The sequence below is a fragment of the Mustela erminea genome, chromosome 2 (assembly GCF_009829155.1).
Source record: "Mustela erminea isolate mMusErm1 chromosome 2, mMusErm1.Pri, whole genome shotgun sequence".
Lineage (NCBI taxonomy): Eukaryota > Metazoa > Chordata > Mammalia > Carnivora > Mustelidae > Mustela > Mustela erminea.
This window is the reverse complement of record NC_045615.1, coordinates 98,823,155-98,836,979: the sequence shown is the minus strand read 5'-3', so window position 1 is coordinate 98,836,979 and position 13,825 is coordinate 98,823,155. Positions and strand designations below refer to the sequence as shown.

Here is a 13,825-nt window from a genome sequence, read left to right as displayed (position 1 = left end):
CTCCCTCACTCTGGAAGTACAATTTTGATGGATATAGAATTCTTGGTTTACAGTTTTTTCTTTTAGCATCTGAATATATGGGCTTGCTGCTTTCTAGCTTTTGAAGTGACAGATGAGTAATCTCATGATTATCTCATTGAGGATCCCTTGGATGTGACGAGTAGCTTCTCTTGGCTTCCTTCAAGATTCTTTATCTTTGGCTTTCAGAAGTCCGATTATATTGTGTTTTGGTGTTGGTCTTTTTGTGTTCATCTTATTTTGAGTTTGTTGAGCTGCTTGGATGTTTATATTCATGTCTTTCATCAAATTTGGGAAGTTTTTTCTTCAAATGTTCTTTCTATCCCTTTCTCTCACTCCTTCTGAGACATCCACACTGTGCGGACGCTGGTCCGCTTGATGGTGTCCCACAGGCCCTAAGGGCTCTGTTCACTTCAGTCTTTTTTTCCCTGTTCCTTAGCCTTGATTATTTTCCTTGTTCTAGCTTTAACTTTGCTGATACTTCTGCCAGTTAAAATCATCTTTCAAATCTCTAGTGGATTTTTCATCTCAGTCATTGTACTTTTTAGCCTCAGAATTTCTTTTTGGTTTCTTTTTAGGTTTTTAGAGACTCTTTATTCATATTTGCATTTTGTTCATATTACGCTTTGTTGACATTTTCCACATCTTTTCATTTTCTGTGTATTTTTTAAGATGGTGGTTTTAAAAAGTCTTTGTATAGAAGATCGGCCATCAGGTCTTTTAAAGGGATAATTCTATTGATTTAATTTTTTTCCTTTGAATAGGCCATATTTTCCTGTGTCTTTGTGTGCCTTGTGATTTTTTTTTTTTTTTGTTAAGAACTGGACATTTGATCTAATAGTGTTTTATGTCTGGAAATCAGATTTTTGCCCTTCAAGATTTTATGTTTTTTCCTTTGATTGTTGTAGGCTGTCTCTGTGCCAGAGATCAGCCTGAGGGGTAACTCAGGGTTTGCTCAGGTCTCTTCTTAGCCTGCACCTTTTTCTGGTCAAATGTGGGCACTTCCTGGGACGCCTGGGTGGCTCAGTTGGTTAAGCAGCTGCCTTCGGCTCAGGTCATGATCCTAGCGTCCTGGGATCGAGTCCCGCATCAGGCTCCTTGCTCGGCAGGGAGCCTGCTTCTCCCTCTGCCTCTGCCTGCCATTCTGTCTGTCTGTGCTCGCTTGCTCTCCCTCTCTCTCTCTGACAAATAAATAAAATCTTTAAAAAAAAAAATGTGGGCACTTACTAAATTTCTCTTTATATGTAGTTACTTCTGAATGTCCTTGTCTTTATTTTGTGTGTGTATTTTTTTTTTAAAGATTTTATTTATTTACTTGACAGAGAGAGATCACAAGTAGACAGAGAGGCAGGCAGAGAGAGAGAGGGAAGCAGGCTCCCTGCTGAGCAGAGAGCCCGATGCGGGACTCGATCCCAGGACCCTGAGATCATGACCTGAGCCGAAGGCAGCGGCTCAACCCACTGAGCCACCCAGGCGCCCTGTGTGTGTATTTTTATGTACATATGTATATATGTAAGTAACCAGGCCTGATATTCTTGTCTTTAGTGTCTGGTTCCCAAAGGGGGTAAAAGAGAAAAATGTAAGGAGGGAAAATGGCTCCCTCCCTTTAAATGTCCAAGTCACTTCAGCTAGAGAAGAGGGTCTTTGCAACCATGGGGGGCAAAGTGGCTGTCTCTTCTCTGTGTTACCCTTGTGACAGGAAGGAGTACTCAATGAGAGCATAGATTTCTAGTGTTTGGAAGACAGGGTCTTAGCCTGCCCTGGCTCCTGCAAGATGTGTGCTGGTTGCTGCAGAGACACACGCAGGTGGCTGAGTGTGGGAGATGTGCTAAGAGCTGAAATTAGTTGAAATTAACCTCAGTTGAAGGGCCAAGTCCTCCCCTGGAAGTTGGAATGCTTCAGTAGATCCCAGCTTTCCAAAATAATGACATTAGATGGATTTTGCCATTGCAGATGTTTTTCAGGTGGGGAGATAGATTCCTGGTGCTTCCTGCTCCACCAGCTTCCCAGAATCCTCGAAGCTGTGTTAGGTTTTGTCCTTGTCTGTTCGCCTTGCTCTCCACTGCGCTCTTCTGGAGGGCAGGGAGCAGGCTCCTCTCTTACTGCTGTGTCCCAGGGTCCCTCTGAAGTGTTTGGCTCTTGTGTAAAGGCTCAGTTAACTGGCCTTAAAATTCCTGTTTGTTTTCATTCTCTTGCAGTCCCATAGGGGCTGGTCCCATGAAGCCCTACGCTGGGCTACGATGCTCAGGAAGGAGAGAGAAGGGGGACTGTACTGGGTTGAACAGTGTTCCCCTCACTTTCAAATTCATTTCCGTCTGGAACCTGTGAATGGGACCCTTTTTGGAAATTGAGTCTTTGCAAGATGTGATGAATTAGAATGATGTCATATAGATTAGGGTGAATTGATGATTGGTGTCCTTATCAGAAGGCCATGTGAAGACAGAAGCAGAGATTGGAGTGGTGTGTACAAGCACAGGATTACTGGCAACCACTAGAAGCTGGAAGAGACAAAGATTCTTCCTTTTTGCTGTGGAAGAAGCATGGCCCCACTGATGTCTGGGTTTTGGACTTTTGGCTTCCAGAACTGTGAGATTAATCTTCTGTTATTAGGGCAGCCTGAGCATACTAACAGAGAAGAGGACCAGGGGGCTATGCCTCTTATTTTTAAGGCTGATCCACAAGACTACAGAATTCTTTTTTTTTTTTTTAAAGATTTTATTTTATTTATTTGACAGAGATCACAAGCAGATGGAGAGGCAGGCAGAGAGGGAGATAGAGGGAAGCAGACTCCCTGCTGAGCAGAGAGCCCAATGCGGGGCTCTATCCCAGGACCCTGAGATCATGACCTGAGCCGAAGGCAGCGGCTTAATCCACTGAGCCACCCAGGTGCCCCAAGACTACAGAATTCTTCACACTTTCATATTCCCAGCTCCATAGGGTAACGTTCCCCAGCAAACCTCCATGTGAGCTAGGTTCGTTCGTTCTTTTCTTTCTTTCTTTCTCTCTCTCTCTCTTTCTTTCTTTCTAAGACTTTATTTATTTATTTGACAGAGAGAGAGATCACAAGTAGGCAGAGAGAGAGGGGGAAGCAGACTCCCTGCTGAGCAGAGAGCCCGATGCGGGGCTTGATCCCAGGACCCTGAGATCATGACCTGAGCCAAAGGCAGAGGCTTAACTGACTGACCACCCAGGTGCCCTGAGCTAGGTTCTTTCTAAAGTGGTGTTTGAAAGCTGGTTTTTAAGACAGAAATAAGGCTGGTGAGTCCTTTAGAACTAACCTCACCCTTGTAGTTGGCCATGTGTCTGTGGGGTTTCCGTGTTTGTATTGTGAGCAACCTGAGAGCAGAGCCCAGGTCCTGACCCTTGTGCTGGCCTGTCTTACTCCCTGTTACTGGGCATTCACATGGGGTTGGGCCTGGTGCACAAGGCTGGAGTGTGGAGACGGAGCATGCTGTTGGGAAGCTCCATGAGCCCCTGAGCCAGGGCACATGCTGCCCCCCCCGCCCCCATTTTTAGAGATGCTTATTTCTCCTGCTGTCTCCTGTTAACCAGTGAGAAAGGATGTTTAGAACTCAGGTCTTGCCTGCAGCTCCTCCAGCCCCAAGAGGACATGCAAGAGCTAGCAGGGATGGTGTGGTGGCCTCTTTACCCAGTCACTCCAGCGGCTGCCGACCCCATAAGCCTTGTCTGCCCGGCTGCTGAATGGGAGAGATGGCAGAAGCTGTCTCATAGGATGTGTGGAAACTGCTTGACTGGTACAGAGAGAGGGTGTAGCAGGCAGGAGCTGCTCCTGCTGTCACTGTGGTCATTTGCCAAATTTATGAGTTTCCTGGAGACCAGCCTTTATGGGTACTGTTTATGGGACTCCCGTCTGATTTCACGTTATGTGTATTTGTAGATGTGTCGGTAATCTGTTTGACACACAGATGTGTATTTACCCTGAACAAATTTCAGTGTTAGGTATCGACAAGGATAGAGACATTTCTCCACTGTGCTAATTTGAATAACTTCAAAATTTTAATGGAAACTACGCTATCATGGGGCAGACCTCTTTAGTCACTGTATGTTCACTCCCTACACATCTGAGCCACCGTTGAAGGTAACAAAGTCCAAGATCACAAGCACGGCAATGAAAGGTCTCTGCCCTCAGGCACCTCCTTCCACCAGTGGCAACAAAGCAAGACCAAAGCTGTGATGTAGGCAGAGAGAAACCAAGGCCAGGCCAGGGGATGGACATGCCAGAGGGTGAGGCTCCTGCAGTTCTGTCCAGACATGAGAACATGGGATGGGGCATCTGCTCTCAGTTTTTGAAGACATTCAAGGCTAATAAAGAGGCCTAGTTTTCAGGCTCAAGGGCACAGGAAGGGTTAGCAATGGGAACCTGAGTTTAGCTTGGGATTTGGCCTTATTTTTCTTATTTATAGAATTTTATGTTAAGGAGGCCGTCTTTTTGGTTCTCAGATGCATGAATGCCCCATCTTGCTATGTCTGGTCATGGCCATGTCCAGGCCAAGCAGGTCCTGCCTCATTCTGAAGGGCCATCTGCTGGGAGGAAGTACCGATGCTGACAGGTCTGCTTTCAGGGAGGGGACTTCTCTTCCTTGAGTCCAGGAGGCCTGGACTCTACTTAGGAGTGAGGTCATCATGGCCCTAAAGTAGAAAAGGGAGAGGAATGGCGTCAGCAGGCTGTGCAGCCGAGGTGCCCCTGACTCTCGGACATCTGGGAAGGGATGAGGGGACATGGGTGCCAGACACATTGGACAACAGTCCCTGTTTTGGGCTCCTTGCCTACTATGGTTTCTGTCTTACGCTCTGTCCCTATCCTGTCTCTCCTGCACTTGCTGTTGGACAGGTTCCACTGGCCTCTCTTTTCAGGCCTGTCTTGGGTGTGGGTCTAGAATAGCCTCTTCTCTAGGCCTTTGCTGAGAGAGCCAGACCGACGGTCCTGACGAGGGCTTTTCTTTCTGGTCTTGCTGTTAACTTCTCAAATGAAGTTGAGGGAGTAAGAAAGAGAAGGCTTTTTAAAACTCCTTGAGAGGGTGTGAGACTTCCAGAATGCTTTCTGGGTCACCTGGTTAGAGCGATGGAGGTCACCGCAGGTGCATGGGGTGTTTGGGTGCAGGAGCCTTTGTCTCATGGATTCGGGTGTGGGCCCAGGAGCTAGGGTGGGCCCCTGAATTCTACCTGTTCTTTCTTTCCTTTTTTTTAGAGATTTTATTTATTTGTCAGAGAGAGCGAGAGAGCAAGCAAACACACACACACACACAAGCAGGGATCACAGCAGGCAGAGGGAGAAGGCGGCTCTCCACTGAGCAGGGAGCTCAATGCGGGACTTGATGCCAGGACCCTAGGATCACGACCTGAGCCAAAGGCAGACATTTATCTGACTGAACCGCCCAGGCGCCCCCACCAGTCCTGAAATGGTCCAGCTGTGTGACTTCTGGGCATGTCTCTGTGGGGGTACACGCACTCCATCAGCTGAAGGTGTGCTTCACAAACCTGGAATCTTCTCTGGGGTTCCAGGCTGCAGTTGGAAGGAATGAGGCATGTCTGTGCTGCTGTGGAATGAGGTAGTAGGAGCAAGGTGAAGGGCACGCTGTTGTTGGCCCCATCTGTGCGTGAAGACTGCTGCTATAGATGCTTAGACACATTCTGGGAAGATATGTGCCCAAATGGTGAAGAGGAAATACCTCTGGAAAGTGGTGCTTGAGGTGAAAGGGTCAGTGGGAACAGAGGGATTTCAGTTTTCACAGAATTTCCTTCTGTATGTTTGAATTTGTGACAGCCACATGCACTGTTTTTGCTTAAAGCAAAATAGGGGTCCTTAAGTAACATGGCCTAGCTTCGCCTTCTGCTGGGGGTCCTGGAGTCTGTCCCTCCTCACAGCTGTGGGTGGGGTTGGGGGGGGCACAAGCTGCCTAGGACTTGGCAGGGAGGCCAGCTCCCTTCCCTGCACACCCTCCTGCTGAAGCCCAGCCTTGCTGGTTTTGCACCTGCAAGCCCCACTCGCTCACCCTGCCCACCTGCTCTCACTGCAGGTGCTGCAGGCTTCCTTGAAACGGAAAAGCACAAAATTAAGGCCAGACATCAGACTGTAATTTTAAGTACTTCTTCTTCTTTTTTTTTTTAAATGAAGTGATTGGGGTTGGGTGTATTCGTTTCCTTTACCTGCTGTAACAGGTATAAACGGGGCTAGAATGGAAGCGGTGTCACCTGTCATCTTCTGCACTTCTAGAGGCCAGAGCCTGAGCTGAAAGTGTCGGCAGGGCCACGCTCCCTCTGAGGCTCTGGCGGAGGGTCTCCCTCCACCTCTTACAGCTTCTGGGGGCTTTCGCGGCCATGCTGCATCTCTTTGCCCTCAGCCCCGTCCTCAGTCAGGCTTATGTCTGCGTCTGTACTTCCTTCTCCTATGCACAGCAGTCACCAGATCAGGGCCTGTTCTAACACAGAATGGCTTCCTCTTAACTGGTTACATCTGCAAGGACCCTGCTTCTCAATAAAGTCCTATTCCAAGCACTGGGGGTTAGGACACGAGTGTACTTTGGGGGCTGGCCACTGCAGTTTCTAGCCTTTCCATGAAGAAGCCTTTGGAGCTACCACATTTAGTAATTTGGTGATGTACTATCTAAAATTGTGACGTGAAAGCTGAATTTTAGATGAACTTTCAGAAAGAACATCAGAAGCTGAGAACCCCAGTTAATTACAGTTCCGAAGCTGACCTCCGAGCGACCTGGTCAGTTAGTGATGGCAAGTCCGTGCTGCTGCTTCTCTTGCTTTATGACCATCTGTTTCTGGCCTTGCTTCTTTCATTCAAATAAACTGTGCTTTGAAATCTTCCACTTAGGAAATTGAGAGACTTTCAGAGCAACTAGAAGAGAAAGAGAAGGCGGCGCAGCAGCTGATGAGCCAGCCAGAGCACGAGCGGGAGAAGGAGGTGGCCCAGTTGCGGAGGAGCGTGGCAGAGAAGGAACGTGCCCGGGCTGCCAGCGACATCCTGTGCCGCTCCTTGGCTGAGGAGACCCATCAGCTGCGGAGGACTCTGGCCGCCACTGCCCACATGTGCCAGCATCTGGCTAAGTGTCTGGATGAACGACAGCGTGCTCAGGGGGATGTGGGGGACAAGAGCCCCGAGGTAAGCCCATGCCTTTGTGTGCAGAGGACGGAGAAGGCCTCACTGGGGCGGGAGACACAGCGTCAGGGCTGTACCATCCTGCTGCTGTCATGGGTATTGGGGCACCCAGAGCCCACTGCTCTTCTCAGCCTGAGACCTAGCTGTTGTGGCAAAGCCCAGCCACCCAGAGGCTTCTTCTAGAAGGAGGGAACATGCAAAATGTGATAGGAAGTGAGGGCAGCCTGTTTTACCAGCACCTGCCTCCCGGGATGGCCCTGAGCACTTTGGACTCTTCGGCCTCACTCAGCTGAGGAGCAGAGGGCAGAGCCGGGGCTGCAGGCCTGCTCTGAGCAAGCGTGAGCCCTTGCACATTGGGCAGATGGCAAACCGCCCAGTCCATGCCCCAGCCTGCCACAAGGGCAGTGGGTGCCGGCCTTGCCTGGGGCCTTTTGCATAGCTGGCCGGAGGCGTGTGGGGCAGGGTACTCACGGAGCAGGGTCCTCCCCAGGTGGCTCTCTGGAGCTGCCACCACATTCATTTTGGAAACACACTCTGCAGTGTTCCAGGGGGACAGGTACTTCGCAGCATCTTCACTGAGAGCCCGTGTGGGGAGAAGCTTGATCTGAGAACCACTGGTTCCCATTGGTGGGGGGCGGGATTCCATGAAAAGAGAACCTCAGAAAGAACATCTGTGTATTTCAGAAGCCAGAGGATGAGTGGGCACGCTCAGCTGACTTTTGAGTCACTGTGTCATTTCCTTGTGGGAACTTGGAAGTAGCTACGCAGGAGGGGTGGCCTGGGGCTGCTGTGGGGTCGGTGAGGCCCCAGCATCTTTTTCAGCCTGGGATGCAGCTGAGTCACCTGGGGCTTCCCAGGGCCTGCTTGGTGAGGACACACACTTCCTTTATCATTCAAGGGGAATTTTCAGAAACGAGTCACCAAGATACAGCCCCCCATTCTGTTAAATGCACTGAATTTCTCGGATTCAGATGGGACTTCTCATGAGACTTTCCACTTAGGTCTGCTCACCACTGTTAGAGTTGGTTTGGGATGTGGCTTTTAGGTGTGAACATGGTGTGGGTCAGATTGCTGCATATAGAACCACCCGGGCCGACTGTGACTCCGCAGACATGATGCTGTCATGGGCTTGGAGGAGGGGAGCTGGCTTCCTGATCAGGCCTGCGCCAGGCAGCCCAGGGCCAGAGCCTTCCCTGCTGCACCACGGGGCTAAGCTGCCTACCCTCCTGACTCCTGTGATGATGGAGCATCTGAGGCTGTGGGAGACCGTCCGACTGTGTGCGAGTCCACGGCAAGGGCGTGGAAACTGCTCTCCGTGGCGGGCCTGGGCGGGGCCAGAGCAAATTGCACTCCCCCCCAACCTTTTGACTCTCTGCTTTGCTTCTCTCCTGAATGCACGGCTGCCAGGGGACATGTTGCCAGATGTGGCGACCATCTGGTGCCTCAGTCTGCAGATCTAGCTTCCTCCCTTGTTGCTGCATGTGTCATGTTCAGCAACACGGCATCTTCCCTGTTCCTTCCTTCTGCAGCCAGAGTGTACAGACACGGCTGCCTCTGTCCAGGCCGTTATTGAGAAGTTACGGGAAGAAAATCGACTATTACGACAGAAGGTGACTCATGTGAGTATCTGTCCCCTTTTATTCAACTGTAGGAGAGGGGTCCTACCCTCTCAGTGGTGCTCAGGGCTCATGTCCCCCTTGGGCCACTTGGGCTGACACAAACAGTCCGAGACCTACACATTTTGCCCAAGAGTGCAGAGACCCAGCCTGTGTTCTGCTGTCCCCCGGGTTAACTCTTGGGTCGAGAAAGGAGGTGCAGGAGTTTCTGTCAAGCACGGCTTTTAAGGCAGGAGAATGGCACCCAGTCCATTTCTGTGGAAGACGGTGGCTTGTGGATGTCCTCTCTGCACCTTGTGTGTCCGGTGGTCTCGGTGTCCCCTCGGGACAAAGCAAGCAAGGCAATGTGCATTTACGGGGAAGAACTCAGCAGCGCATTATTGCTCACAGAGAGCTTCCCGGCCTCGGCCGTGTCCCCTCAGGTGGAAGACCTTAATGCCAAGTGGCAGCGCTATGATGCCAGCAGGGACGAGTATGTGCGGGGGCTCCATGCGCAGATGCAGGGGCTGCAGGCGCCCCCCGAGCCCGCCAGGCCCTCCTGCCCCGAGCTGATGAGGAAGGAGATTTCTAGGCTCAACAGGCAGCTGGAGGAGAAGATCCGTGTCTGTGTGGACGTGAGGCGGGAACTGGTGGCCGTGCGGGGGGCGCGCGACGCGGCGCTGGAACGGGTGCAGATGCTGGAGCAGCAGGTGTCCGATCGGGGCGCCCGGGGCCCAGTGGTGGGGGTGGTCCGTCCACGGGAACCTTCTCCTTCCCGAGTGGACGCACCTCGGCACCAGGACAGCCCAGTGTCTCACCTCCTTTCAGATCCTCGCTTACAAGGATGATTTCACCTCAGAACGCGCGGACCGAGAGCGGGCCCAGGGCAGGATTCAGGAGCTTGAGGAAGAGGTGGCCTCCTTGCGGCAGCAGGCATCCTGGACACAGGTAGGGCCTGAGCGCTTTTCTCCTCGTTTAGGCTTGGTGTTTCTCTTGTTTTCCTTCTCATGAATTTCGAGTGTCGGTCCAAGACGTTTGTCACGGTTCAAGCCCCTTTTGCCCCGCTGGGGTCAGAGCTGCCTTGCCTGGCGCCTGGTGCACGATGGCGGAAGCCCTCTGTCGTGGTGTAACAGCGGAGGTGGCTGGCTCTGGGGCATGTCCTGGGCTCCGAGCTCCCTACCAGGCCTTCCTTCATATGTCCCCTCCTTGCTGTGAGACGGGTACCGTAGTTACGCCATTCTACAGACCTGGGTACCGAGGCCCCAGGTGCCCACTGGTGTTCCCCAACTCATGGCCTCTGTGCGGAGAGATGGGCCTTTTGGGCCACTGGGCCCACCACCCCACCCAGGGAGGCCTGGGAGGCCTCAGAATTGACTAAGTCTCTCACTGCGGGACCTCCGGCACCCACCTGCCTCTTCCCCTCTCTGCCCTGACCTGCTCGCTGCCCTGCAGATGCCCTAGGAAAGCTTAGTTTCTTTAGCCCCTCAGCGAGTACCCACCACACCTCTGGCACCAGAGTGAACCCTGGGCCCCTCAGAGAACTTCCGTCTGGACGCAGACTGGGCAGTAGTAGCCCCTCTGGGGCTCAACGTACTGGGCGGACCTTGGAGCTGCTCCTTCTGGCCTGTGGCATGGCCGCTGGGGTTCGTTGATGGCTCGTGTGTTCCCCACTGAGGGTGGGGTATGGGAGTCATGGGGAACCCCCTTTCTCTTTCACACTCGTGTATGCAGTCCATTGCAGTGGGCCTGGCAGAGGCAGCTGTTCTGACTTGTGGGTAAAGTGGGTGGGGACTGTGGCCGAGCTGTGTCCCTGAGTCTGTAGGAGCCCCTGCAGCCTCCTCAGTGTCCTGCGGGGGTTCCTGCTTCTCCTCGGGCACTGGGACTACAGGCTGTGGTTGAGAATCCTGCCATGTGCGCTGGGTGGGAATGGGGTGTTGTCTGGCTCGGCTGGGCATTTCTTCCCACCATCTGCCTTGGCCTGTGGGTTTTCTTGAGGAAGCACGTGCTCTTGAGTGGAAAGGTCATTAATGGTGTGGAAAGGTCAGTAGCCGTTCAGCGACTCGGGGTTAAGAGGAGTGACCAGAACCAGCTCCAGGTCCCATCCCTGTGAGCGCACGCTGGGGTATGGACGTGTGGGCTCTGGTTCTGGTCGGAGCAGCAGCTCGTGTGGGCTCTGGGCCACTTCAGGAAGTGGGGAGGGGTGCAAGTCCCTCGCAGGGATAGAAGGAACACCTCAAGTGCGAGAGCCCAGCACGTGATTTGGGGGCCTCTAGGGCAACCCACGTACATGGACCCTTGCCTCTTTTCTAGGAGCGTCGAGAGCCAGGCTCCTGCCGGACTCACATGGGAAACAGAACTTCCAAGTACTTAGAGGCCGATGCTCTGGAGCTTGTGGCGCCCAGTGGATGGAGGGCTGGGACTGGATCTCAGGGTCTAGACTCCCCTGCTGAGGGCCGGTGCCCAGGGGCGGCCCGGAGAGGACAGGGGGACCTTCAGTGCCCTCACTGCCTGCGGAGCTTTGGTGACGAGCAAGGCGAGGAGCTCTTCAGGCACGTGGCTGAGTGCTGCCAGTGAGCCCCATGCCGGGAAAGGGGAGAGCCCTCGAGATCTCGGGCCCAGAATGGGCTGAGGGGGCTTCTGATCCATCTTGGTCCTCCCTGGGCAACGGAACAGACTGGGGACATCTCCTGGGAGGGAGAGTGGCCCCCCAGCTGCCAGACTGAGGCTGGGAACAGCCAGGAACAGGGGGCCAGCCAATGCCACCAGCCCGCGCCGCCCACCTGCACCTGGGGCACTGGAGCTGCTGGCAAGAGCGGGCTGCCTGCGGGGATCGCACGTGTGGGCCCCAGGGTGAAAGGTGGCTTGCCTTGTTGTGTTGAATAAGGACCAGGAGGTTTGCAGAAGTGAGCATTGTGGCAGACCTTGCACCTGGGGGCCGGTGTCTGCCACCGAAGAGCCGTGCCTCTGCTCAGTTGTACTGCAGTTGCCTTTGCCACGGATCTGCAAGTCAGGGGACATTTCATATGCACTTACTTTCATAATAAACGTACTTGCCCAGGTGACTGCTCTGCGAGTGCATCCTGGGGGCTGGGGCGACTTCAGACCAGCTGGTAAGGAGAAACACTCTCGTGTTTGCCACCTGCCAAGGGACAGAGATGGACTGGCCGGAACCCAGGCAGGCATGCCTGTCAGGGCCCATGGAACCTGGGGCCAGCCCAGCTTAGCCTCTGGGCTAGTTCAGCCCCACCCCAGGGTGTGAAGTCAAGGGCTGGAAATAAGGAAAGGAAGCAGATGTGACAGTAAGGGGAAGGTATGGCTGTGTAGGGCCTGTCAGTGGAGCAGGGACAGAAATGAGAAGGCTGGAGGTGAGACCTACTTGCTGTGCTAATAAGCGTTTGTTTGCCAGAGTTCATTCATTTAACCCTTGTAGCAATTCCAGGATGTCAACACAGACAAGGAAAATGAGGCACGGAGGGATTAATTCACTTGCCCAAGGTCACACAGTGGTTGAGTGACAAAGCTGGGATTTGAACCCGTGTTTTTAATTGCACAGTCTGTACTTCTTCCTGGAACTCACCCCTCCGTGTGGTTAATAAGTTCTCCTCATGTCAGAATTCAGATGTCTCCTCCTCTGGGACTCCCTGCGCACCTGTCTGCCGGAACCCAGCTAGAGGGGATCTGGAGTCTGTGGCATGGGGTGGGTAGGCTATAACAGAAAAGCCTGTCAGAGCTGGAAGAGTCTGTGGACATCTGAACACTGGAAAGAGAGGATGGGGACATCCCAGAGAGAAGGGAGCCACAAAAGGGGGAACCCTCAAATCCTTGGCTGACCCGAAGTTGTGTGTGCTTCGAGTAAGACCCCAAGGATTCTGGGGTGAGAACAGCAGATGGAAAACAGCTAAACAGGCATCCCAGTGGCTGAATATTACAGGGTGACAGCTTTAAATCTGGGTCCCTCAAGGTGAGAAGGGCTTGGTAAACACTTCGGGTTTTCCTTTGAAACCCCAGAAGGGCCATGCCTCAGGAATAAAGTTGACATCCCGGGACAAAATGGAAATAGCCCTTGCTCTAGGAAGGCATACGACTCCCAGGTAATCAGCCAACAAATCATGTGCCTACTGGACTAAGAACCAACTTTCTTTAGAGACAAGCAGAACCTCGGACCTTGCACTGTACCAACCACAAGTGTAATATGCAAGAGAAAATACTAGATGGGTGCCTGGCTGGCTCAGTCGCTAGAGCATACAACTCTTGATCTTGGGGTTGTGGCTGAACTTAAAATCTTGGGGCACCTGGGTGCCTCAGTGGGTTAAAGCCTTTGTCTTCGGCTCAGGTCATGATCCCAGAGTCCTGGGATCAAGCCCTGCATCGGGCTGTCTGCTCAGCGGGAAGCCTGCTTCCATTCCTCTCTCTCTGCCTGCTCTTCTGCCTACTTGTGATCTCTGTCAAATAAATAAAAATCTTAAAAAAAAAAAATCTTAAAAAAATACTAGATGTAGGAAAATTAAAAGCAGGATGAAGGTATTTTCAGACCAATACAAGGCAATTAAACTTATATCCAACACTCTACTACAAGAAATCTGTACTATAGAAATGCCTCCAGCTGAAGAGAAGTGATTCTGGATAAAAACAAATACAGAAAGGAACGAAGATGGGAGTGGGTAGATAAGGATTATCGACTGTTTAAACAGTCCTCTTTCCAGGCCTTTAAAACATGCCAGTGTGACCACAGGAGCTTTCTAGGTGGCAGAGGGAGTATTTGATGACCTTACACAGAAGTTTTTACATCGACATAAGGTGGACTGTAAGGCAGTACAGAAGCATATTATAATCTCTAGAGTAACCACTAAGATAATAATACAAATATTTAACTAAAAAGTAATCAGAACAGAGAAATGTTTTTATTAATCCAAAGCAAGACAAGTTATGACAACTAAATGAATATGGAAGAGATGAGACAAACAGAAAACGGATGGCAAGAGGATAGACCTAAACCCAACTCTATCAATAGTTAACGTAAATGGATCAGATACTGACTGAAAGATCATGATTGTCACGCTGGGTGAAAATAACGAAGTTCACC

The 13,825-nt window shown here is 51.9% G+C and overlaps 1 protein-coding gene across 4 annotated transcripts in view; it reads left to right on the top strand.

Annotated features, from left to right (window-relative positions):
- Positions 1 to 13,825, top strand: part of TNIP2 (TNFAIP3 interacting protein 2) — a 49,393-nt gene that overhangs the window by 26,767 nt on the left and 8,801 nt on the right. For 3 of the 4 annotated variants that reach the window (XM_032333637.1, XM_032333636.1, XM_032333639.1), the window contains 5 exons: positions 6,863 to 7,150; positions 8,677 to 8,766; positions 9,186 to 9,452; positions 9,571 to 9,690; positions 11,053 to 11,804. In XM_032333637.1, coding sequence (XP_032189528.1) covers positions 6,863 to 7,150; positions 8,677 to 8,766; positions 9,186 to 9,452; positions 9,571 to 9,690; positions 11,053 to 11,316 — 1,029 coding nt within the window. In that variant the 3' untranslated portion in view covers positions 11,317 to 11,804. Of the gene's footprint in view, positions 1 to 6,862; positions 7,151 to 8,676; positions 8,767 to 9,185; positions 9,453 to 9,570; positions 9,691 to 11,052; positions 11,805 to 13,825 lie in introns of those variants that run through there. The other variant, XM_032333638.1, reaches the window with a different exon arrangement.